At 37.7% G+C, this 27,964-nt stretch overlaps 2 protein-coding genes and 1 long non-coding RNA gene across 3 annotated transcripts in view; 1 reads left to right on the top strand and 2 right to left on the bottom strand.

Annotated features, from left to right (window-relative positions):
• The window catches only part of LOC134656868 (zinc finger BED domain-containing protein 4-like), a 188,667-nt gene that overhangs the window by 14,096 nt on the left and 146,607 nt on the right, over positions 1-27,964 (bottom strand). The gene's annotated exons all lie outside the window — the stretch shown is intronic.
• Positions 11,280-27,958, bottom strand: LOC134657012 (clavesin-1-like). The gene is made up of 8 exons (XM_063512579.1): positions 27,875-27,958; positions 24,116-24,258; positions 17,674-17,827; positions 16,936-17,040; positions 15,854-16,001; positions 15,338-15,463; positions 13,776-13,866; positions 11,280-11,449 (listed from the first exon to the last, which is right to left on the bottom strand). Exons 2-8 carry the CDS (start codon positions 24,252-24,254, stop codon positions 11,295-11,297), a joined length of 918 nt encoding a protein of 305 aa, XP_063368649.1. The 5' UTR covers positions 24,255-24,258; positions 27,875-27,958; the 3' UTR covers positions 11,280-11,294.
• The window catches only part of LOC134657024 (uncharacterized), a 77,601-nt gene continuing 64,138 nt past the window's right edge, over positions 14,502-27,964 (top strand). The window contains exon 1 of the long non-coding RNA XR_010097579.1: positions 14,502-14,778. This is a non-coding gene — a long non-coding RNA (uncharacterized LOC134657024). The remainder of the gene's footprint in view (positions 14,779-27,964) is intronic.

The following is a 27,964-nucleotide window of genomic DNA, read 5'->3' on the forward strand; positions in this document are numbered from 1 at the left end:
TATACAAATCAATATGAAATAACCTTGATCATGACATTCATGACAACTTTAATACCTTTAAGGGTATCTGACAGTTCCGAATTCCGAAAAACTGACAGGCCGATGTCTTCCGGCAGACTGGTAATCAGTGGGCCGTGGGCCCCATGTGGGCCCCGTAACTGACAGGCCGGTATACAAATTATACAAATATAGATTATAGATTAGATTATTTAACATCCTTTACGTGGAAATTTAAGTACCTACTCATTATAATTGTAAAACGGGTGCTCAACAAGCCAGCGCTCGACATTTAAAAATGCCCAAATTTTGGGCGCTGGTGATGCTGTCACGTTGTCAGGTAGGTTGTTATAGACGGCAGGCCCCGTGACATGGGTTAGCTTGGTCGACTCGGTCAACTTGGGGCCCACGCCGACGAGCTTGGGCGTTACGCGTACCGTAAAATGGGGTAAGTAGGGTTCGCGGGAAAAGTTGGGTTATGAATGGGGAGAGAAGGGATGAAAGGGGAGTGAGATGAAATTTTAAGGCTACTGTTACAAAAATAATGTATTCCAATTTAAAATGGAGCTATAGTAATACTCATAATAAAAAAAAATAGAAACAACAATCTTCCAAAATCACCTTTGTATGAAATTCCATCTCACCCCAATTACGAGGGACTACGGGGTGAGGTGGGATTTCCTTTTTTCGTCAAAGTTATGAAATGGAACTAAGTACTCAAAATAAATAAAAACTAAAATACAAACGTCCGTTACACTTATTATATACACCATTCAGTTTGCATGTAAAAATAAAATGTTATCGAGGTTTGAATGTCAGTTTTGCCCCTACTCACCCCATTTTACGGTACCTATTGTAGTTGTGTACTATAGGTACTATGTGTTTTGTATGCCTGTTAGATTTGACCGCACATTACACAGCCAGCCACCTGCATTGACGTATAATATCTAAGGACGGGCTAATGGGGCATTAAAAATGGTACAAGTTCAGCGGTGCTACTCACGAATTCCAGCCAATCGCGCAGTCTAATGCAACTAGTTGCGACCAATAGCGCGCGTAATGCGAACTCGTCAACCAATCGCGCGCGTGATGCGAACTCATCTACCAATCGCGTTGTAGCGATTTCACACCGCTGTACTAGCCCCTGTCATGCCTCATTATTATTGCCCGTAAAGCCAGTCCCAGACATACAGATCGCTATCACATTGGCGATTTGCGGGTGAGTTGAAAGCTCACCGCGCACTCGCTTCGCTTTCAACTCGCCCGCAAATCGCCAATGTGATAAACATCCTTACATGCATGCGGGTTATTTCGTTAGGTGTATTTATAGGCCAGTTGAGTTCATGACTTCGGCTTTTAATTTTTTCATAATGCTTTAAAGTGAAAATATTTTTTTTTATAAAACACACTTAAAGCCGTATCCAGACGAGCTGGGCAAATCGGCCGATTTCATCAGGAAAATAATTGGCGCCAATACCAATCTATACTTGGTCAACCAGATCTTGACAGTAGAAAAAGGCGGCAAATTTGAAAAATGTAGGCGCGAAGGGATAACGTCCCATAGAAAATTTGAATTTCGCGCCTTTTTTTACTGTCAAGACTTGGTTGACCAGCTATAGCGTCCACACGTAGGTACAAAATTTAACCACCAATTTGCATTTCATAGATACTAACTTCTAAAATTGGCATTTTTGTGTCCGCACCTGTTGATTTGATCGGGGAATCAAATTGGCGTTTGCGTCCGCACTGCGATTCGATCGGACAATTTCATCAGATTGGCGAAAAATTGTCTCGTCTCTAACCGACGTTAAAGTTCATTCCTATTTAATTATTTTGATAGCTAGATTTTGACCTTGATTGTACCTAAAATAACATTGGTACCTGAGTTGTTTTAATGCCCTTGGGCCTTGCATAGATACCGATATTCAAGCATTTTAATCAAAAAAGAAAAAAATTAAGACTCTAAAGATAAAAACCTGCAATGATATGATATGACTGAGTTTTGATCCATTGAGGACAAAATATATGTTCAAAAATTTTATATAATTAAATAAAATAACAAAATTATTGGTTATTTCTATTTAGTTTTGACTAATTTAGAAGTTGCCAAGGTGACTTTATAGGATGGGACAATGGCCCATAATACGTAATACCTACCTATCAACTTATAAATAATACCTACCTATTGCAAGTGAAAAACAACGGATATATAAATTAACACTGCGTTTTTAGGGTTCCGTAGCCAAATGGCAAAAAACGGAACCCTTATAGATTCGTCATGTCTGTCTGTCTGTCCGTCTGTCTGTCCGTCCGTATGTCACAGCCACTTTTCTCCGAAACTATAAGAACTATACTGTTGAAACTTGGTAAGTAGATGTATTCTGTGAACCGCATTAAGATTTTCACACAAAAATAGAAAAAAAAACAATAAATTTTTGGGGTTCCCCATACTTCGAACTGAAACTAAAAAATTTTTTTTTCATCAAACCCATACGTGTGGGGTATCTATGGATAGGTCTTCAAAAATGATATTGAGGTTTCTAATATCATTTTTTTCTAAACTGAATAGTTTGCGCGAGAGACACTTCCAAAGTGGTAAAATGTGTGTCCCCCCCCCCTGTAACTTCTAAAATAAGAGAATGATAAAACTAAAAAAAATATAAGATGTACATTACCATGTAAACTTCCACCGAAAATTGGTTTGAACGAGATCTAGTAAGTAGTTTTTTTTTTATACGTCATAAATCGCCTAAATACGGAACCCTTCATGGGCGAGTCCGACTCGCACTTGGCCGCTTTTTTTATAAACAATTGATAGAGTTAGACCAAGAAAAGTCTGATAGCATACGCAGCGCAAGTGTTATTTATAAGTACGTCATAATTTCATAGAAGTTTGACGTTTAAAATAACACTTGCACTGCGTGTGCAATAAAATCGTTGCAGACTTATCTTGGTCTAACTCTAGGTAAGTTAATAGCTATAGTTAGAGAATCGTCTATCGAATAATATCTAAATGACAGATTGTTTGTTAGAAAGGAACAAAGTTTAACAGAGTTTTGCCGTTTCATGAATACGGGGGTTAATCCGCATAGAAATTGTTGAACAATTTGATTTTGACGACCGGTCTGGCCTAGTGGGTAGTGACTAGGGTTGCCAACTATTTTTTGGTGGAATATAGTATTTTCCAGAATAAGGCATCAAAAATATAGTACATTTCAAAAAAATATAGTACTTTCAGATAAAATACTAACATATACGTTTAATTGGAAATATAGTATTTTAGCGTACTATATATTTTTCCAAAAGTATATAGTACAGAGAGCCAAAATATAGTACAATACTATATAATATAGTACGGTTGGCAACCCTAGTAGTGACCCTGCCTGTGAAGCCGCGGTCCTGGGTTCGAATCCCAGTAAGGGCATTTATTTGTGTGATGAGCACAGATATTTGTTCCTGAGTCATGGTTGTTTTCTATGTATTTAAGTATTTGTATATTATATATGTCGTTGTCTGAGTACCCACAACACAAGCCTTCTTGAGATTACTGTGGGGCTTAGTCAATTTGTGTAAAAATGTCCTATAATATTTATTTATTTATTATTTATTTATTATTTTAACCCCACTTCCACCTCCATTGTTCAAATTTGAATAAATCCTATTGTGGTGGAGCTCTAACAATCACTACTTTACTACATTGTTTGAAGAATATCTTTGGGTTCAATTGGCGTAAAGGACATTTTGGCGAAAATGAGTTATTTACAGTTGTGCAACCTTTTTTAGGGTTCCGTAGCCAAATGGCAAAAAACGGAACCCTTATGGATTCATCATGTCTGTCTGTCTGTCCGTCTGTCTGTCCGTCCGTATGTCACAGCCACTTTTTTCCGAAACTATAAGAACTATACTGTTGAAACTTGGTAAGTAGATGTATTCTGTGAACCGCATTAAGATTTTCATACAAAAATAGAAAAAAAAACAATAAATTTTGGGAGTTCCCCATACTTAGAACTGAAACTTAATAGTTATTTGTACAACAAGTGATCAAAGTTTGATATTTCTTCGAGTGCTTATTTTGAGTCCCGTGCAAGCGAAAGATTCTATAATAGATTCACGAGCGTAGCGAGTGAATCTAATTTAGAATCTTGAGCGTAGTAAGGGACTCAAAAGCGCACGAGATGTAAATAACTTTGATCTCGTGTAGTACACAACATTTTTCACCTCGGCGCAGTGAGAACATACCTATTAGACAACTTGAAAAATGTAATCCTTCTTCATCACTTAATACCTGCACTCATGTTTTCTTAAGATATACAAACAATTAAGTTTAATTACCGCAATGGAACACAAAAACAAAACGTAATAATAAATTCCAGTAAAATAATGTAGAAATAACAAACATTAACTGACACTTCAATCGCCAACTTTGACAACAAAAAAAATCTTTGTAAGATACGGTCCGAATTGCGGATACGTACTATTTGTCAACTATGGTAAAAATTCTTAAAAGTAAAATAATTAATTTTGCGTGATGATCTGTGTATTTTTTGAGTTCGTTATTGTAATTGTACAATAAAATACCTAAAATATAGTATTTTATCAGTTTTTATGAAATCTTAAACTTTATTTTTATTTATTAATTATTAAGAATTCATACTCGTACGTGGTTTGGAACGATGCGGTCTGAAGTTTTTCGGGGGTCTATTATAAACCGTGAATATACTGTTGAATGTCGTTTTAACTTTTTTTTGTCTGTTTCTTTTTGCTAACAGTGTGAAAGGGACAGAGATAATAGAACCCAAGTATTTCGAACTTTTATTAGACCCCGCATGTTGAAATGACATTTGACTATAAAGGTCACTTGAATGTCATTTTGTCTCACTCAGTGAGCAAAATCGCATTTTGCTCACTGTTTTTAAGAACCAAAGTACCCTTGTTCGAGCTGCTGAGGTGAAAAATATTTTTTTTCATCAAACCCATACGTGTGGGTTATTTATGGATAGGTCTTCAAAAATAATATTGAGGTTTCTAATATCATTTTTTTCTAAACTGAATAGTTTGCGCGAGAGACACTTCGAAAGTGGTAAAATGTGTCCCCCCCCTGTAACTTCTAAAATAAGAGAATGATAAAACTAAAAAAAATATATGATGTACATTACCATGCAAACTTCCACCGAAAATTGGTTTGAACGAGATCTAGTAAGTAGTTTTTTTTAATACGTCATAAATCGCCTAAATACGGAACCCTTCATGGGCGAGTCCGACTCGCACTTGGCCTCTTTTTTTATAAATTTACCTTTTTTACGTACCTATTTTTGTTTATGGTTTTGGATACTGTTTTGTCTATTTTTTACTATTTGTCAGTTTACATTTTGTTTCTCCAAAAACCAGTGCCTTATTATTACATTCGTCTATAAAAACAGTTTAGTTCAGAATTCCAAGCGCTTTCGTTCTGTACAGTTAAAATTTCGATATCTCTTAAAAAGTTGCTTTTACGACCCAATTTTTACACTATGAGCTTGCAAAAACAGCTTAGCTCAAGAGGCGTACCTAAATAATCAGTTATAAATTAGAAGTTCAAAGATAATATCGTGAAGGTTACCACTATACTAAATATACATATTGTTGTAATTGACTTACATGTTTTTATCGTCCTTTAAGCCCTTCTGATGATTTTTCATATCGTCAAGATGGTTGTAAAGGACATACCTATTGTACAATTGATATTATTTTACTTGCGCTTTTCCGACCCTCCCTAAAAATGAATTTCAAAGTCCCGTTGATCCAGTCTTACCTACTATTGTGTCGTGTGTTATGTTTCAGTATCTAAGTAAGCAACGGATTTATTTTATATATATAGGCATAATTTAATAAATAACTAATTAAATGTTCAATCAAACTCAGTACCTACTTACCTATTTAATAAAACTGTAGTATGTTTTATAAGATAACAAAAATTTTATTAAGTACCTAGTAGATTATTTAATTTGTTCTGTGAAGTAAATAATTAGTACATTAATTGTTTAAATTTTTGATGATTTTTTGCAACTGACTGTACCTACACTATTTAATTTATCATTAGAGTTCTTTATTTAGCCGCGGAAGTGTATATTTACGAGTAAACAAGAGTAAGATAGGCACAATAAAGATAAATAAAAAACTTGTGTCATCGTTTTTTATTCGCTTTTTTATAATGTGGGCCTTAGTTTTTCCACTAAGTATTTTTCCACTATGAGAACTATGCATGAAGTATACTTGGTCAAGCAGATCTTTTCAGTAGAAAAAGGCGGCAAATTTGAAAAATGTAGGCGCGAAGGGATATCGTCCCATAGAAAATTTAAATTTCGCGCCTTTTTTACTGACAAGATTTGCTTGACCAAGTATCTTTCTTCCTCGCGTTGTCCCGGCATTCTGCCACGGCTCATGGGAGCCTGGGTCCGCTTGGCAACCAGTAATTGGCGTGGGCACTAGTTTTTACGAAAGCGACTGTCATCTGACCTTCCAACCCAGAGGGTAAACTACGCCCGTATTGGGATTAGTCCGGTTTCAAGCATAGAATAAATTTAAAAGTGGAAAAATTACTGCAATAGCATCGTTCGCAGACGTTTCTGCTTGTTAAAAATTAAAATTAGTCCGGTTTCCTCACGATGTTTTCCTTCACCGAAAAGCGACTGGTAAATATCAATTGATATTTCGTACATAAGTTCCGAAAAACTACTTGGTACGAGCCGGGGTTCGAACCCGCGACCTCCGGATTGCAAGTCGCACGCTCTTACCGCTAGGCCACCAGCACTTCTCGCATCTAAATATATTTGCTTGACCAAGTTTAATTATGTTTATTTATAGGAGGCAAAATCCAGGTAACTGGCCACCTGATACCATGCAGTGTGTAACTGTGTAACAAGTGTGTAAATTAAAATAATAAAATTGCTTTGCCAATCCACGATACAAATTGTTTTTGTTTTTTATTTCGGAGCGGTTATTTCCTAAAATATTTACTGTAGGTACCGTAAAATGGGGTGAGTAGGTGCAAAACTGACATTCAAACCTCGATAACATTTTATTTTTACATATGAAAACTGAATGGTGTATATAATAAGTGTTCCGGAAGTTTGTATTTTCGTTTTTATTTTATTTTGGGTAGTTCCATTTCATAACTTTGACGATAAACAGGAAAACCCACCTCACCCCGTAGTCCCTCGTATTTGGGGTGAGTTGAGTTTTCATACAAAGGTGATTTTGGAAGATTGTTGGATCGATTTTTTTTTATTATGAGTATTACTATAGCTCCAATTTAAATTGGAATGCATTGTTTTTGTGGCAGTAGCCTTAAAAAACCATGTCACCCCCCTTTCAAACCTTCTCTCCCCATTCATAACCCAACTGTCCCCGCGAAGCCTACTCACCCCATTTTACGGTACCAAATATAGTTTCTATTTAAACATCTCTGAAGTCTGGTTTTTTTATAGCGGAAATATAAAAATACATTCTGGGAAATATCCAATTGTCCACCGTTTACGGTTAAGATATATATAGCCCACAGACAGACAGACAGTTAAGTGGAGAATGTTGGGCACAGTAAATACCTATAATTAGTCGGACATAGCCTACGGTACCTAAGCAAGATGTCATGATAAGCGTTGCAGCAGCGACTAGTGCATCTGGTTTAGTAGATATAAGCCATTTTCAATATTATCCCGCATTCGCACTTACCCCAATGCACCTTAATAAGATTCCGTTGGCGACACTTCAGATAATTAAAAAAAAATGATCTAATTCAGGAAAACAAAGTCTTGGACGGACAGACAGACGGACATGGCGAAACTAAAAAAAACTTACATTGGTGTACCATTTGAAATTGAAATCAGTAATAAAATAAAATTAAATAATCGAACGAGCGAGCGAAGCGAAGTAAAGTTCTTAAATTTAACTTGGAGCACACGGCTGGCTAGGGGCACGTGCCGGCATTTCGATGTTTTTAAGCTGAACTATCAGAGGATAGTTTGATACACAATAACTTAAGTAAATTTGTTCTAATTTAAATGAAATTGGGTAAACGTGTAGTTGAGGGCATTATATTTTAGTCATTAAATTATGAGCAGGCTCGATCAAGGGGTGATTGAGCTAGACGAGCTTAGAAGGCTAAAAAGCTATTTGTGATGGGTCTTGCTATTCTGGACATCTTTTTTGCAAGAAAGTATGGTCGAGTTTGGTATCAAATGAAAGTGCTCGGCTTACACATTTATAATATAGTTTTTAAATTTACAATTTTAAAATAACGATCTAACATTTTGGCGAACCGCGAGTTCTCAGTTCGGGGCGAACTACTAGTTAAATTAAATTACCTTTAATGCTCCTCACGGTAACTTCATACACTTACGACACTTTAATATTTATTAATTTAAACGACCACTCTCGAGGAAGGCTTGGTTTATACTGAGTAACAATAATTGCAAGTATATAATTATGTATGGTAATTAGCATTGAGCACGCGTAGCGTTTACATTTAAAGAAGCTGTATTAGATTTGATATAATATTGTTCTCAGGGCATCGCGTTCATGATTATTCATTAGCAGAAGCGCGCCAATGAATTGGGGTATTATCTATGAAAAGGGACCTTATTGTCGATGGCGCTTACGCCGCATTGTCTACTCGAAGGTTAGCTGGAAGAGATCCCTTACAGGGATAAGTTCGCCTTTGTACCTTTATTTGTACTGTAAATTTGTACTGTAGAATTTTGACTTGTATGCAAAAACCATGGGTTGCAGTGCAGGCCGCAGGGTCGGTCGTACAGTCACCACACGGGATTTTTACGCCATTTAGGGTCCTAGCTAAATTGGTTGTTCCATACTTATGCTATAAAATATCCAATTTAGCTAGAACCCTAAATGACTATACTGTAATGACTGGACTGTATAACGACATGCTCTTGGCCGGTTTTTTGTTATTGACCGAGCGATGCGAAAGTCTCTTTTCCAGCTTGAACAAAAATGCTTGCGTACATCGGGATGTTTTCCTCTATAATAGGTTCACAATTCTAGTAGTCTGCGCGGAAAGAGAATAAGAATCGTGGAAAGTATGGGATCCAATACATTCCACGACTCTTCTCTTTCCGAACATACTCTATTTTAATGGGGAGGAAATAAAATAAGTAGTCTTTATACTTTCACATTGTTTAATATGTATATTTTTTTTAAATATCACAAAGTGCATACAGCCTCTACGATAACAACAAACAATTTATTGACGTTATTTCCAGACACAATTGAGATTAATTTATAACTCCATAAAATTAATTTTTGACAAAAATTAAATTTTTGGTACAGGCTTTTATCTCTGACTGTATTTTTCTATCCCAACAAATTTAATTCCCATCGAGACAATTCTAAAAACCCCAAAGAAAATTAGCGTTGCATTGTCACAGAGTTCCTATGGCCACCTGTCTCCATCAACAGATCTGTTCGATGGTGCTATAATATATTGTCACCCGACTTATGCATGCCAATTTTCAGCTTCATCAGAAACCGGGAAGTGGGTCAAATTGCAAGATTTTAAATACACACGGAAATACAACAGGAAGCTTGTAAAAATTAACTGTCATTTAGTGTACTGTGGTCATAGGGACCATCATTCGACGCGAAAGGTGTAGAACTACTTAACTAGTCAATGTCAAGCTTCTTGAAAGGTCCCTCGATGCCTCCAAAGATGTCGGAGATGGTTTTCGGTCGGCCAGCGGGCTCAGCACGGATCCATTTTTATCCACTATCACTATGCCCGTCACTTTCGCACTTAGAGACAAACCAAAGAAAGTCTGCAGCGCAATAATTTGACATCGAATTAAAAAACTACATATGGCAATGTTTTTAAGCAGTCAGTAAACGTCATGCACTATGGTATGTGTTTGTCAAAATCGTTTAAATATTCATTGTGTTTTGTGATGAACGGAATAAACATGGTGAAACCTTACAAAACCGGCGTGCGGGAGTTACTTTTCCGCATGACGAATAATTTTACACTTGTAAAAAGTCAGCACGAGGCGATTCAAGCTGAAAAACGACAATGTTTACAAAATTTGGAGTTGATGACGGGTAAGTGGAATGAAACATCTTAATACTTCACCATATGTAGGTACATATGGTGAAGTATTAAGATAGATAATATAATATTGGTTTAGACAAAGGTTTCACAGCAAATTGAACACACCTAATAGGTATAGGCATACTTATGAACTTCCTCTAACATTTCGAGAAACTCATTGGTACTAGCCGGGTTTTGAGCTCGAACCCACAACCTCCATGCTTATGCTCACGGCATGGGTACCTACTAGTTAAAGCTAAAATTAATTTTTAATATATGTTTATTGTTTTAATGGTTTATTTCGTTCTTCCGAAAACTTTAGTTCGCAAATTGCGGGCAATTTCTCTGTCAATCTAATTACGCCTTAATGGGAGTAAAAGAGAAAGATGCTCGCATATTGAGAACTTCGGTGTTCGCGGTAGGCCCTCTGTACCTATTTACCGCCGTCGCGGATATTACAAAAGCTTATTAATTTTGATGAAGCCAAATGTCACATTCTCCCAATATTATTTATCAATATTAGTATATGTCTACATATTAATAGTGACATCTATTGTTGGAATGAAATTTATTTTACCATAAAAATTAAGCTGTGCATACAGCTTAATTTTTTCATAGACGGTAAATATGGTAGAAATTTCACAAGTATCAAGACTATTTAATCCATTTTCTGTGGTGTTGTCGCATACTGATTTTTAAAAACTACTTTTAATCTAGCGCTGCAGACTTTCTTTGGTTTGTCTCTACCTACTTGTTAGAACGTGACAGGCATGGTGATAAATGATAAAAATGCGACCGTGCTACTAGGGCAGGACTTCGGAATTCCACTACGCGTCTCTTGTTCTCTTGATATTTTAGGGACTGGCCATTATTCTTATTACAATGTAATTAAAATATAAACTTTTTACAATTTTTATACATTATCCCGTTTAACCAAATGGATCGTTTACCAAAAAGTTTTAAGCATGTTTTAAGTCATGATGTATTGTTTGCCCGAATTTTCGTTAGTCATAATTCATTTGGTTCAGAAACGCGTCACTTTTCAGGATTGCCATAAAACAAACCTAACTTAACATATCCTATCTATAGGACAATCTTACGAAAATCCTGGAAAGTTAACGGTTTTAGTTTTTTGACTACTGATAATATAACAAACAATACATTATGACTTAAAACTTTATGGGAAACAAAGGGACCCCTTAACCAATATTAATAACAACTTCTAGTCAATGTCAAGCTTTTTGAAAGAGCCCTCGATGCCTCCGAAGATGTCTGAGATGGTCTTCGGACGGCCAGGCCTCTTGGACTCAACTACGCGTCTTTTGTTCTCACGTTCGAAGAAATCTTTGTTGAGTCGGAGACGTTCTTTTAGGTCATCTGGAAAGAACAATATTGGGATCAGTGTTTGCTTGAGAGATGGGCTTTTTAATGTATCTAAATATGTATATTTTAAATGTAAATAAAAGAGAGTTTAATGTGGTTTTAGGGTCAACAGCTTTTCATTGTAACTCGTTGCTGTGGTTACGATGAAATAATCTCAACTAATTTTCCATGGACTAATCATCCATGCAACAACATACATGTCGCAGTCGGATCGTATAATCCGCCGTATTACATTAAGGCTAGCCGTTTTAAAAAACAGGGGCGTTTTGAAATGCGGCGGTTCGACGATTAGCCGGATTGAATGCGGCTGAATGAAAATCCGCCGGAATGTATTCGGCGCCATACGTTCTTCAACACGGCTAGCCGTAATGTAATACAGCGAGTCATTAGCCGCCGCTTTGACAGTTTTTAGTTCCCATTTTTAACACTCGTGGCGCTGCCTGACATAACAACAACAAACTATGAAAAACGCTGGGGTGTCCATCAAATCTGGAGTTCGTCGGACTGTTTCTTTTCGAAAAACATTTCCTTCGCAACTTAACTAGACGGAGCCCCGCTTCGCGGGGCTCCTATTTCTGAGCGGTTTGCCCTTCGGGCATCTGAAGCTACCTAACGAACCTAACCTACCTACCTATTGATTTAGTGAGACGTCCGTGACAACATTACACTTTGGGGAAAAAAGCGTAGGTAGGTAAGTAGGTTAGGATCGTTAGGTAGCTTCAGATGCCCGAAGGGAAAACCGCCCAGAAATAGGAGCCCCGCGAAGCGGGGCTCCGTCTATTTAAGTTGTGAAGGAAATGTTTTGGAAAAGAAACACATGTAGTGCGGTGGGACCATGGTAAAAGTAAATTAAATTGCAAACATTGTCAAACTCCGGTTACGTAGACGACCGAAAGAACTGGTCACTCTACAATCTAAATAGTAGATACGATGCGGCTAAACGTAGGCCGCCTTATTGAAGAACGTATCGCAATGACAATGCGGCTAATCGTCGAACCGCCGCATTTCAAAACGCCCCTGTTTTGTAAAACGGCTAGCCGTAATGTAATACGGCGGATTATACGATCTGACTACGACATACGAGGGGTGTTCAAAATATTCTCGGTATGAGAATGAAAACAAACAAGTACGAAAAGTTTGATATTTTTATTTTTCAATATACTCCCCCCCTATGTTCATACACTTAAAAGATCGATCAATTATTTTTTTTAATCCTGCATAAAAATATTTTTTATCTTTGGTGTAAAAATGCTCCTCCACTGCCGCCTTCAATGATTCATCATCGGAAAATTTATTTCCACGCAGATCCTTTTTAAGATTGGGGAACAAAAAGAAGTCGCTGGGGGCTAAGTCCGGACTATACGGTGGGTGAGTAACAGTTTCAAACCCACATTCAACAATAGCTGCCTTGGCAATATGAGCAGTATGGACGGGGGCGTTGTCATGCAGAAGCATAACACCTTTGGTTAACTTTCCTCGCCTCTTTTCTTTGATTGCATCCTTTAATTGACGTAGAATGTTAGCGTAGTACTGTCCTGTGATATTTACACCTTTTTCTTTATAATCGATCAGTAATACTCCTTCACAATCCCAAAATATCGTGGCCATGACCTTGCCAGCTGAAGGGATGACCTTGAACTTCTTGGGATGAGCTGAACCCTTAATGTGCCACTGCATGGACTCTTGTTTACTCTCTGGGTCATAATGATGAACCCAGGTTTCATCTCCAGTAACTATTCTTTGCAGCACCTCATCAGGATTTTCACCGCACAGGTCAATAAAATCGGAACAACAAGCTACACGCATGTCTTTTTGAAGCCGAGTCAGCATTCGCGGAACCCATCTTGCACTTACTTTTGACATATTAAGATGGTCATGGATAATATCATGTACGGTACCAATAGAGAGATTGGTTACTTGTGCTATAGATTTTACCTTCACTCGACAATCTTCCAATATAAGTTTTTCCACTTTATCAATATTTTCTTGTGAAGTAGCTACTACAGGCCGGCCAGGTCTAGGGTCGTCTTCAACACTCTCCCTTCCACGTTTAAACTCGCTTGACCACTTTTGAATGGTAGATAAAGAAGGAGCAGACTCACGGTAAACACAATCCATTTCCTCTTTTATGGTTTTTTGATTTTTACCCTGTTTTGTCAAGAATTTTATCACGCATCGATGTTCTAATTTAGTTAACATTGTCAATTCCTCGTACACACAAATTGATACAGTAAACATGACAGTCATGTATAATCTATAGTCAGACTTATATATTCTAGTTCATAGACTAAAAGCCGGGATCAGAATCCTTAAAACTTACCGGTGGCCTTGATCACAGAAGCACCCTTTCCACCAGCTTCTTCTGGCAAGCTGTCCATGGGTAGATGCTTCTCCAACGTAGTGGCGCCGATCTGATCATAGATAATATAAAAGTCACTGTTTAAATTTATGTACCTACATACGTATTTTCGAGAGGAACTTTCTGTGGCGCTACCGCGGAAACCGGAATTCGTAAATTGTGGGCATCTGTCTCTATAACTCTAATTACGCCTTCATTGGAGTAAAAGAGAAAGATCCCCGCAATTTGCGAATTTCGGTTTTTGCGGTAGCCCCGTGTCCGAAGTAGAGTCCCAGGAAAGTGCCTCCTATTAAAGACTTGTTTCATTATTTCATTCTTGCCGGCTTAGTTATAAGGACTCACGGCCCTAGCTAACTTATTGTAATTTTAAATACCTAATATTAATTAACTTTTCTAAATTAAACTTTCATTTCCTTCCTACCTCTTTCCAACCTTCATTTCCTTCCTACCTCTTTCCAACTTTCATTTCCTTCCTACCTCTTTCCAACCCTAACTGCGACGCTAAACGTCACATTGCGTCTATGCTCAGCAGAAGGCGAAATAAGACTAAAAACCGGCCAAGTGCGAGTCGGACTCGCGCACGGAGGGTTCCGCATCATCAACAAAAAATAGAGCAAAACAAGCAAAAAAAGCGGCCAAGTGCGAGTCGGACTCGCCCATGAAGGGTTCCGTATTTAGGCGATTTATGACGTATTAAAAAAAACTACTTACTAGATCTCGTTCAAACCAATTTTCGGTGGAAGTTTACACGGTAATGTACATCATATATTTTTTTTAGTTTTATCATTCTGTTATTTTAGAAGTTACAGGGGGGGGGGGGGACACACATTTTACCACTTTGGAAGTGTCTCTCGCGCAAACTATTCAGTTTAAAAAAAATGATATTAGAAACCTCAATATCATTTTTGAAGACCTATCCATAGATACCCCACACGTATAGGTTTGATGAAAAAAAAAATTTTGAGTTTTAGTTCTAAGTATAGGGAACCCCAAAAATTTATTGTTTTTTTTTCTATTTTTGTGTGAAAATCTTAATGCGGTTCACAGAATACATCTACTTACCAAGTTTCAACAGTATAGTTCTTATAGTTTCGGAGAAAAGTGACTGTGACATACACGGACAGACGGACAGACAGACAGACAGACAGACATGACGAATCTATAAGGGTTCCGTTTTTTGCCATTTGGCTACGGAACTCTAAAAATGGTCACCCATCCAAGTACTGACCCCGCCCGACGTTGCTTAACTTCGGTCAAAAATCACGTTTGTTGTATGGGAGCCCCACTTAAATCTTTATTTTATTCTGTTTTTAGTATTTGTTGTTATAGCGGCAACAGAAATACATCATCTGTGAAAATTTCAACTATCTAGCTATCACGGTTCATGAGATACAGCCTGGTGACAGACGGACGGACGGACGGACGGACGGACGGACGGACAGCAGAGTCTCAGTCATAGGGTCCCGTTTTTACCCTTTGGGTACGGAACCCTAAAAACGATGATCATAACAATTGAGTCTGACCTGATGAATGAAAAGGCACTCCATCAGCTCCTTCTTGAGGAAAGGTTTGATCAGCATCATCACTTTGTCGATGAAGGAGGGCGAGTTGATGAACTGAAGACCCGTCACTTTTACCAACATGGCTTCCTGTAAGAAAATGTTCAAAATAAGATAGAATCAACCTCTTACCAACCGTCTTAGTTAAACGGTAGACCTAGCCATTCCTTTATAGAGAATACAGAGAGATCCAGAATTTGCCCTCCTTCCATCCGTTTCGATCCAGAAATTCCCATTGCTCGTTTATTGTCGAAACTTCTCACAGTTATTTATAGTTTCGATTTCTATGACACTTGAAGTAGACCTATGAGTGACGTAAATGTTAAATGAAACAGTCGTCAGCAGTTGAACATTGAGTAATAATCTCTAATCTGCACTAACTTGCATGACATTTTTATTTTTTCATGAAACTTTCCAGAAATTGCGAAAATTTTGAGAACGTTCTGCAACTTGCACATGAGGTAGACCTTTAATGCCTACCTGAAGATAATACAAGAACTGCTGCATGGTCTGCAGGTCCAGCTTGGCGAGGTGCTGAAGGCTGAACATCCTCATGTCGAAGACGATCTGCAGCCCGGGCCAGGTGCCCTCCTCCTCCTGCCAGAGATCTAGTGTCATCAGGGCCACTCTGGAATAGGGATCATGAAACATGTTGAATTTTATAACAAAATCTAGTATAATAGATAGCAAATGAGCAATAATGTGGATATTAAAATATTATAGGGAAATTAAAAAAAAAATACAGGACCTGAAAGTTTCAAAATTTAAGTTTTTTGTTTTACTTCTTACATTACTTATATTATATCCAAAAAAAGATTGTATTGCAACTATACATAAACGCAATATTTCACCGACAAAAACGCTATTTCCTTATTTTGTCCATACTTCAAGATAGACTCACAGTGACCTTGACGTCACGTTCACTTATCATTTGGTTAGGAGCATTTCGCGAGTGAAGTACGTCTGTCAGAATTTGACTAGGTATCATTTCAGACTTTTGTATTTAATGCAATGGGTCCCGTATCTTAGACATTTGATCCTCAAAGCAAACCTGATCGATTGATACCATAAATGAAAATTTGTCATCTAGCCTATTGGACAATATTCAGTAAAATGGGCTGGCCAGGGAAACTGCCTGGCCTGTTGTGTAACTAAGAAACAAATCAGGCGCTGTTGTGATTCTGAGTAAAAATACCTAACAGTGCGATACCTAATAGTGTAAGTACAAGTTTAAATAACCTCGCTTTCCGGTGAAGGAAAACATCGAGCGGAAACCGGGCTAATCCCAATAAGCTCCAGATTCAATAAGGTCATCTGGATTGGATGGTGATTGGTCAGATTGGCAGTTGTTTTCGGAAAAATTAGCGTAGCGATATATACATGGGTTCCGGACTCTCAGGCCTCCGCGGCAAAAAACCGAGACAACGCGAGGAACAAATGACATGCAATAAATGAATATGAACATGTTTAACTAGCGGAGAAAAGAGAAGGAGTATATATTTCTGATGTTAATCTTCTCAGCCCAGCTCTGAAGTACAATGATGATGAAGAAGAAAATGTACCTGATGCACTCGTGGAAGCAGAACTTCTTAGCGTCAGCGTCGGTGAGACAGCAGTACAAAACGGCAGAGTCGTTATGCGCGCGCGCCTTTATTGGGATCGTGCCACTGCGCAAGAAATAGCATCATCATTAGTCCTAATAATCCTAACTGACCGATGCGATATCGGAAAATCAGGAAAGTCGCGTACAGTCACCAGCAATAATATGTTGCTCTTCGAAAGCCACAAAAATATGTGACACGCTCTTATGTCTCCACAAATAAGATCGTGTCAGATATTTTTGCGGCCTTCGTTGTGTAACATATTATTGCAGGTGACTATATAACGCTATGTTTTGAATACTTCTCTACTTCGTACTGTCAAAATAAGACGCCGATATCTATATTTATTTTCATACGGCATTTTTTTTACAAATTGTTGCTATTCGATGACACTTTTCTGATTTTTAACAGATTCAACGGATCCAAAAATAAATTGTTTAGTTTTATGCACATGTTTATTTATTTATGTATTTATTTTATTGAGAAGTTCAACAGCGTTTACATCAGATAATATATAAAAAACATGAGAACTTATAGCATAGCCAATAACAGAACTTCCTGGAATTTATACATAATAAAAAATCATCTGTGGGTAGACTTGTTGTGACTGTGATGTTCATATTACCTTTCCATCTGAAAAGGGTCCTAATACTTCATGTACATGGAAAGCCACATTTTAAGGCCAGTAAGGTAACTTACCACATGGATAAAGTAGCGAAGGTCTTCTCCGTGACCAGGCGGTCTTTGAAGAGGTTAGTGAAGAGGGTCTTTAGAGTGAAGTGGAGATCTAACACCTGCTTGGAGACCTCGGCGCTGCGCTGGCAGCAGTGGTACGCCAACACCAGGTCCAGATCTGAAACAGGTAGTATTAGAGGTTCAAGAACTTTCTGTAGTATATAAATATAAAATTTTTGTAAGACGTTCATCTTACCAATTTAAAAGACTCAGACTCTGGTGACTCAGTTTCCATGGGAATGTTTGTGGGTTCATGTTTAAAAAAATATAAGTTATATATTAAAGAGTTACATTTCAGATTTAAAAGAAGAATATTGAAGGTTTTAACATGATGATAAGTATAAAGTACGAAAATAAAGGCTTTAAAGCCTGTTTATTAAATTATGAGTATAGAGTCTGTTCGGAAAGAGAAGAATAGTGGAATGTATTGGGCCCCATACATTCCACGACTCTTCTCTTTCCGCACAGACTACATGATTTATTTCGACGTAAACAATTATACAGGGTGCCATTTGAGTCGTGATCAGTAATATGTTTTTCTAACTCCATAAACAACGAGCAATTTAATGCCCCTACTCTTACTAAAATCAGAAGAATAAGATTTTTCTTATTTTTTTGTTCATTTTTGTCATTTATTTTACTTTTACAAGTGGCAATGTGGTATTGCTTTGTAAGATATTTCAAATGAAAAATTAAGTAAATTTTATTTCTAACTGGGACAAATGACAAAATTGATGTCAATGACAGTTCCGATTGAAAGAGGCGATTCAATTTACTAATTTAAATATTCTAATAAGCCGTTGTAATATCCTAAATTCACTTATAAAAGTAAAATAAATGACAAAAAATAAACAAAAAATAAAAAAAATCTTGTCTGTTTTTAGTAAGAGTAGGGGCATTAAATTGCTCGTTGTTTATGGAGTTAGAAAAACATATTACTGATCACGACTCAAATGGCACCCTGTATATGGACGAGACAGTAAGAGTTACATTTCTTGAGGGATCTTCACTCTTCAGTATAATTTTCAGTACCTACGGGATTCCTGCTCCGTCTTCGCATTCAAACGCTTTGTTACTAATTACAGCAATTTGGAAAATTAACTCATTCCTAAAAAAAGCATTTGATCCAGAGTCTTATTTCTCGAATTAGAAAAGTGGTATATTTTAGGATTGTTAGCAATCGCTGCCACTGATGCCACTTTAACATGTTACCGTAAGTTTTTTTTTGTTATAATGAGAAAAAGCGGAGCTGCGCAGTATGTTTATTCTCACTCTCTCTTCATTCAAACTCTCTTTTTTCTGATTAAACTTAACTATAAATAAATCTTTGAAACCACTAAGTCCTGCCAAGCATTCTATTTATAGCGTTCAGTATGCATTGTCACAAAAATATTTTAACAATCATTTTAGGAACGCCCCTAAAATGAACAATTTACGGGACTGCATGCCCATTGTCCGTCATAAATGTAACTACTTAGTGTAAGGCCTGAGTGGACGCATGAGTTGGGCGTACAGCGGGGCGGAGTGTGCGGCGTGCATGTTAAACAAATGCAAACGTATAATAGCGGCCTTAGTGCACGCTGCTCACATAACTTGTGAGCCCGACGCCACGCTGCACGCTCCGCCGAACGCTCCGCTTCGAGCGTCCACTCAGGCCTTACACTTAAACAATGACATTGGTTTTTATATTAAAAACCGGCTATATCAACAACCAAGTCCTTACAATGACAATACAATCCTCCATGCATGACATTGCACTACAGTGCAATTATGTACTAACAATCGTTAGTAATAGCCTGATTGTACATAGCTTTTGTGGAAGTTATGTCGGGATAAACATGTTTTTAGGGTTCCGTACCCAAAGGGTAAAACGGGACCCTATTACTAAGACTACACTGTCATATGTTCGTCTGTTCGTATGACCGTCTGTCCGTCTCTCTATCACCAGGATGTATCTCATGAACCGTGATAGCTAGACACAGAGCTAGTGTGAGCTAGTTCACAGATGATGTATTTCTGAATAAAATAAATATTTAAGTGGGGCTCCCATACAACAAACGTGATTTTTTATGCCGTTTTTTGCGTATAGTACGGAACCCTTCGTGCGCGAGTCCGACTCGGACGTGACCGGTTTTTTAATAATATAAACAAAAGAAGCAGTGTAAATGCACTTAATTAGTAAGTCATAGTCAATTAAATAGGTATGTAGATTTAATGAGGTTACTATAAATCTATGTTAACTTTGCAATATAATACATGATGAATTGATGACTCATCAGTGAACGTCATGGAAAAGAAATACATTGCTCTCATCCTGGGCTATCAGATTCAGAAGAATATATCCCATGTTTTCGAATTATATTCAGGGAATTTTCAAGGTGTACCTAAATATTAGCACTAGGTTCAACAACAATTTTGCGCTCATGTGAAACAAATAACAATAATTTATGTAGAGGAATAACAATTAGTGATTAACCCCATTTTAGCTGAAGGATATTATTACCTTATAGTTACAGACAGGACAGTATATCATTCATAGTTAATATTATAATGACAGGCAATATTATTATGTAAATTATATATCATTACGTATCTTAAGATAACTATATAACGCAATATTATTTTTTAAATTGAATTTTTACATGCAAATGCAATGTCATGGAAAAATTCACACGGAAACTACATAGATTATAATATTTGTTAGATTTTTTTCAAAATGTCTGATTCATGGGGGTTAACGAGGTCTTTAGTATGCTTAAGTATAAGTAAGTAAAGTATACAATTGTAGTAAATAATGACGCCAGTGTAACAGGCGTGTCATCTAATGACAGACTTCTTGAGATCTAATGGGAACTCGTTAAGCATGATTAACTATAGTACTTACGGAGATAAGAAGATCGGTCAATTTATGTGTCTACCTTAAGGACATTTATTCTTCTGTTGACGTCACAGACCAACCCCTATAGACCGACCTTATAGGACGACTCGCGGTCATCGCCCGTATGGTGTATAGGTCAAATATAAGATTGTTCGCGCACCGCTCCGATCAGTTGCGCCCAAGGTTACGACCTGTTAGCAGTATGCACGAGTCTAAAAGAATAAATCGTAAACTATTGAATTCATTGGGAACAGGTATGTTGCGAACATCCGCATCCGCATCCGCAACCGCGGAACTTCCGCATTATTTTCAACATCCGCATCCGCATCCGCATCCGCATAAAATCGATGCGGAGCTTATGCGGATGCGGATGTCGAACAAGTCGGTACAGGAACGTCTTAGCGACGGCGTAAGTGCTAGGTAATTTCGTAATTACCTATAACGAAATCGTCTAGATCCAGAAAAGTTACTGTTTATTAAATTTAACGCACCTATATTCTTGTTCAACGACTAAACGTTTCGTTTTTTTTTTTTTAATAAAAAAATCGGTCAAGTGCGAGTCGTACTCGCCCATGAAGGGTTCCGTATTTAGGCGATTTATGACGTATTAAAAAAAAACTACTTACTAGATCTCGTTCAAACCAATTTTCGGTGGAAGTTTACATGGTAATGTACATTATATATATTTTTTAGTTTTATCATTCTCTTATTTTAGAAGCTACAGGGGGGGGGGACACACACACACATTTTACCACTTTGGAAGTGTCTCTCGCGCAAACTATTCAGTTTAGAAAAAAATGATATTAGAAACCTCAATATCATTTTTGAAGACCTATCCATAGATATCCCACACGTATGGGTTTGATGAAAAAAATTTTTTTGAGTTTCAGTTCTAAGTATGGGGACCCCCAAAATTTATTGATTTTTTTCTATTTTTGTGTGAAAATCTTAATGCGGTTCGCAGAATACATCTACTTACCAAGTTTCAACAGTATAGTTCTTATAGTTTCGGAGAAAAGTGGCTGTGACATACGGACGGACAGACAGACAGACAGACAGACAGACATGACGAATCTATAAGGGTTCCGTTTTTTGCCATTTGGCTACGGAACCCTAATAATACTAAAAATGTATTTTTAGTATTTTTAGGGTTATTACAATATTTGACGTTTTCTAAGTACCTAATCTTGACATCCGCATCCGCATCCGCATCCGCGGATGTGAGCCTTTAAAAATCCGCATCCGCGGATGTCAAAAAATCGGCATCCGCAACATCCCTGATTGGGAAATCATGGGATATTGCAGCGTAAAATGGTCTGGCAAGTCATCTAAGACTTCTACTTACGAAACAGATGGAATAACATCCCACAGGAAAGTCAAATTCATTATTTCATTGAATAATGTTTCTTGTCCGCGGGGTTCATTTTATACTGGTCAGTAAGCAGAGGCGAAGTATGCCCGTCCCTTTTCGTCAACTTGAAAATGCAATGCGCTATCCCTTTCCCTTTCGACTAGTGATGTGACGACGATGGTTTCGTCAGTTGCGGAAACTTCGTGCTTCGTCATACCGTATTGTACCATTTTAGACATAATATATAGGTAATATGTTGTGTAAGTTTTTTTAGAATCTTCTAGGCCAGCGGAGCAGTTAGACCGCATGTCACGAGATGGACCTGATGATGAACTTCAAAGAAGTGCGAGGGAACGCGGTGTTGGTTTGTGATAGACATATGTTGTATGGGTTTTTTAGAATCCTCTAGGTGAGCAGTTAGGTCTCATGTCACGAGATGGACCTGATGATGAACTTCAAAGAAGCGCGAGGGAACTCGGTGTTGGTTTGTGATAGACATATGTTGTATGAGTTTTTTAGAATCCTCTCGGTGAGCAGTTAGGGTCTCATGTCACGAGACGGACGTGATGATGAACTTCAAGAAGTGCGAGGGAACTCGGTGTTGGTTTGTGATAGACATATGTTGTATGGGTTTTTTAGAACCCTCTAGGTGAGCAGTTAGGTCTCATGTCACGAGATGGACCTGATGATGAACTTCAAAGAAGTGCGAGAGAACTCAAGAGTTGATTTGTAATAGGCATATGTTATTGGTCCATTTGAATATGTTTTCAATACAACCTTCTATGACCTTAATAAAACGGACAAAAGAAAATAATTGTACCTATGAGATTTTGGCGACACTTTTTTCTCGTATCGAAAGAGATTGCGATTCTGAGTGGAAATAATATAAAAATTCTAAACTTTAAAATTCAAGTTCTGAGTACTTTAAACAGAAATGCCCTAATATGTTAAGTAAAAATTTCAGGTACATTGTTAAATTACTCAATCAAATATTAAATTAATCAATATAATTATTAAGTAAGTTTACTCTAAGTATACTAAATTGGCATTAAATTGGTAACAATTTTACCACAATAAATTTCGGTATCACTGGTAGCAGTACCCACTACCTCTAGTGAACATGTCCCATCCCTACGCGTACACGTGTTAGCGCGCCATGTTTGGAACGACCAATCGCAACGCCGTGAGCACCCCTCCCGCATCTCACAGTTTGGTGATTTGCGTCGGGAACAAAATGGCCAATATTAGGTTTCTATAGGCGGTGTTCTGTGGTTGACGTATTTTTTCGTCAAATTTCGATTGATTCGATTTCGATCGAAAATTTGACGAATAGATAGAGTTTCCTATTCTGTCCAAATAAGACGACTCGTGCTTGCCTGCCAATAAGAGAATGTGCGGTGACAAGTGGTAAAGAAAAATTTGGAAATCCACCCTAGGTAGTGAAGTTCTGCAGTAGCTGAAGATACAACCGAGCTGAGAGAGCTAATAGAGCTGATAGATAAATAAGAAGGAGATAGATATAGAGTGAGTTAAAGTACCAGTAAGTAGCTCCTCAGGAAGGTGAGGCTGTGTCGTCAGCCAGGCCCGTAGCTTAGCTACATCCTCAGGAGTGACTTCGGTCTTCTTGGCGTACTCCTGCTGCTGCATCACCACTGGTGAGGACATGTTGCTACTTGTTGAAGAGTATGTACCTGTTAGCAGGTCCCCAGGAAGGTGAGGCTGGGTGGCCAGCTAGGCCAGCAGCTTGGCTACATCCACAGGGGTAACTCCGGTCTTCTTGGCGTACTCCTTCTCTAATGAGAACTGCTGAACCACCACTGGTGGGGACATGTTGCTACTTGTCGAAGAGGGTATTATGTACCTGTTAGCAGGTCCCCAGGAAGGTGAGGCTGGGTGGACAGTCAGGCCTACAGCTTGGCTACATCCACAGGGGTAACTCCGGTCTTCTTGGCGTACTCCTTCTCTAATGAGAACTGCTGCATCACCACTGGTGAGGACATTTTGCTACTTGTCGAAGAGGGTATGTACCTGTAAGCAGCTCCCCAGGAAGGTGGGGCTAGGTGGCCAGCTAGGCCCGCAGCTTGGCCACATCCTCAGGAGTGACTCCGGTCTACTTGGCGTACTCCTTCTACCACTTGCGAAGGCGTATTGGTCTGTTGAAGGGTTTGTATTTGTACCTGTAAGTAGATCCCCAGGAAGGTGGGGCTGGGTGGCCAGCCATGCCCGCAGCTTGGCCACATCCTCAGGAGTGACTCCGGTCTTCTTGGCGTACTCCTTCTCTAATGGGAACTGCTTCACCACCACTGGTGCTGACATGGTTCTGGAATTAAAATATGGATAAGGTGAGTTATTTATGAACCGGGTCAATAATTTTCATTGTTTTTTGTTCGTAACAATGTGACGGAGTTGTCGTTTTTGCACGAGATGAAAATTAGTTTTTTTTGTAAAATATTATTTATAGTAAGAAAGATAATAATATACATACAATGGCACATAACATTTTTTATTTGGTTGGTAGGAGGCATAAATTAACGCGTGACCATCGTCAAAAATAAAACAACGAAAAGAATTTGACGTTTTGAGGTAGGTAAGTACGCATTAGGTACCTAACGTTTTCATACCACTTCAGTGGAAAACAAGCATATAGCCCGTCTGAAGGTAAGCGTGTTCCGGAGCCTATCGATGACTTTTCACAAGGCACATGCGCGTTGCCGAACCTTCATTACTTGTATAGTCCGGTTTAGACACGGTTTTAGAAGAACCCGCACCCAAAACATTAAAATAAATTCCACACACACACAGATACAGATTTCGTATCTCTATGTACAATCGTTTTGTGGTACAAACAGTACAACTCTTAACTGTCCATCGGTGTACCTTATGCCTTTTGTAACAAGGTTTAAGAACTATCAGTTAACAGTGTGGGCGAGGCGTACCTAAAAACAAGTTTCTGCTATACTTCGTTTTTTTTTAGGATTAGAAATTTGGTAAACAATCTTGATGTGTCTTTTAATTGAAAAACACATTTTAAAAATAAGTTACGGTAAATATGTAACAATTATGAATCTAATACGTCTAATCTTTTATAGTCTTCTGCTTTCATAAGTAATAGTTATTGATTTTTAAAAAGTGTTTTTCAATTAAAAGACACATCAAGATTGTTTACCAAATTTCTAATCCTAAAAAAAACGAAGTATAGGTACTAATTATAAATACAAATTTTTTCCTCTTCGTTCAAATTGGAATGATGAACGACACGTAGACTTATTGAAAACATATTCAGTAAAAGTTATTTACGATACAAGTGCGGAAAGTAGGAAATTCACAACGAGTGGTGGTAAATGATTAAAACACGACCGAAGGGACACGCGAGTTAAAGATTTTTCACAATCCATAACTCCCGCGGGAACAATAGGCCCAAAGGACAAATCCTTCTGTACACCTGCATTGAAATAAGCACTTTTTCAAGCAAGTGTGATGAAAAAATTATAAACAGTTTAAAATAAGTACAATATGAAATTGGTTTTATACCTGCTAAACACTCGAACAGGTTTGCACAGCTTCGGTTAGATCAAACAAGTGGCGTCACAAGTCAACTATGTTAAATTTTAAGTGTCAATATAATGGAATCATTATATACACCGTGTAGTGTGTTTGAATGACCGGACAGACTTTAAATAGAAACGTCAAAACGTGAAATGGATAAGGTAAAAATAATGTAGTAGTATCGCGTTAGACCCGTTTAATTCACCTGCAGCCATATTCGAACTTTAAGATACGTCAAATACTAGAGATTGAAACGATATGGATTGGATATGTCAGTGTCAAACAAGTGTCAAAAGTGACGCATTTGTTTGAAGAAACGTCACTTTTGACACTTGTTTGACACTGACATATCCATTCCATATCGTTTCAATCTCTAGTATTTGACGTATCTTAAAGTTCGAATATGGCCGTTAGTATGTGTATAAAACGAGAGTGTTTAGTTTAAAGTACTTATTAGAATTAAACCGTAATGTCTAAAAAAATTGTCTGGTCTATAGCAGAATGAATGACGGGCTGATTCGAACTTTAAGTTACGTCAAAAATTTGCTAAATATACGATGGTTCGGATATATGTCAGTGTCAAAAGTCAAAAGTGAGATTTGAAGGAACGTCACTTTTGACACTGACATATCCGATCCATGTCGAAATTTTTGACGTATCTTAAAGTTCGAATCAGGCCGTGAGACGGTTGTATGCAACTCATTCGGCTTAGTCCTACATGGTACTAAAATGTTGCAATAATCTTAGACAATCTTGCAGCTTGTCGCTCAAGTATTTTTTGCACTTTTTCCTTATGAGTGAGATGACCATGAAGAAAATAACTTTTTTCATTGCAGGCACGATCATAAAAAGATTGTAAGAAACTGGCCAAAGGTCAAACAGACAGACAGACGCACGAGTGATCCTGTAAGGGTTCCGTTTTTTCCTTTTGAGGTATGCGACCATAAAAATACTATTTTTTTATGGTATTAGGTAAGATGAATTAACTTTTATGATACAGGAGTCAAACGCGCAGACGAACCGCCTAATAGTAAGCAATTACGCACAAGGCTACCTGCAACACCAGAGGGGTTGCAATGCGTAGCCGGCATTTAAGATGGGAATATACTCTTTTCTTGAAGATTTGATTCACTTTTTATTCTTTTTGTGTAATTATGTCTATTCTCTATGTGTATACGAATAAACTATTCTGTTCTATATTGGTTCGGAAATAATACGGGTGACAGTTCATGCCACAGCGTAGCTGGGTCTCAATTAGTCACGCCATGTCTTGAAATGATACGGAAAACACTTAATTGATTTGTGTCCTTAGCCAGGTATTTACCTACACTCATTATTAACTATGGTTATAGCAAGATCTTAATTATATACTTACTTATTATGTATGTACCTATGTATCTCACTTTATTGCACATAATCACTACATAGTATAAAACAAAGTCGCTTCCCGCTGTCTGTCTGTCTGTCTGTATGTAGGTATACTTAGATCTTTAAAACTACGCAACGGATTTTGATGCGGTTTTTTTAATATATAGAGTGATTCAAGAGGAAGGTTTATGTATAATTTGTTAACTCGTGCGAAGCCGGGGCGGGTCGCTAGTACATAATAAACAAAAATCTGAATCTGAACACCTCTATAGTCAATGTGTTAGAAGGCGTGTTGAGATAATTTTTGAACACTAGCTCAGGGGTCGTTTAGTGAGGCCTACTTTTGACTTATAACGACCGGTCTGAAAACCAGCGCCGGGCACCTAGGCCCGGCACACGCTGAGACTGGAACCCTTTGCCTAATACAAAGATCTTCTCACTTTTGTTTTGTATATGATAACAACTGTTTTATTTTATTATGTAAGTAATTCTAACTCTATTTTATTTTCATGTATCTGGCAATAAACAATTCTTATTCTATTCTTCTTTTTTTAACACGGAACATATACTTTTTGTTCTCCGTGCGGAAATCGTCAATTTTCGGCCCGCTGCGCTTAACGAAACGCTACTGCAAATTTCATTCGATAGCGTTTGCGTTATGTCTATTTTTGTATGAGATTTTGAGCAGCGCGCGTAGCGGGACGTTTTGGAAACTCAAAATCCCATACAAAATGACACTTAACGCAAACGCGTACGTCACGTCACGCTATCGAATGAAATTTACAGTTGGGGTACAGAAAAATAGTATACACACCGAGGTGTGCCCGAGGGCAGTAAATAAGAAAATCTCAGATCACATATGATCTGAGACATTTCTTACTTTAGGTACCTATACTATTGCGGTCCGTCACGCCCTTTATGATGTTTTTTTTTAATTGGCTGGATCGATCCGAATAAGTGAGTTTAGAGAAAAAGTTACTTGTGTTATTGAAATCTCTGAACTTAATCATCATTAAACTCACCGTAATTTACGACAATTCCATACAAGTCACAAAATTTATTTAAAAATAGATTTTTTTTTAAACCACAACCACTCTCAACAAAGACCTATT

Source organism: Cydia amplana, chromosome 19 (assembly GCF_948474715.1).
Source record: "Cydia amplana chromosome 19, ilCydAmpl1.1, whole genome shotgun sequence".
NCBI classification, from domain to species: Eukaryota; Metazoa; Arthropoda; class Insecta; order Lepidoptera; family Tortricidae; genus Cydia; species Cydia amplana.

Bases quoted from the DNA above. Each gene is read 5' to 3' on its own strand.
- LOC134657012 (XM_063512579.1), bottom strand. From the start codon at position 24,254: ATGTCAGCACCAGTGGTGGTGAAGCAGTTCCCATTAGAGAAGGAGTAC. The intron at 15,464-15,853 runs GTAGGCATTAAA...ATTTTCTTACAG, and splicing joins AGTTCTTGTATTATCTTCAG to GAAGCCATGTTGGTAAAAGT. The intron at 13,867-15,337 runs GTCAGACTCAAT...ATCTATGATCAG, and splicing joins AGTGCCTTTTCATTCATCAG to ATCGGCGCCACTACGTTGGA.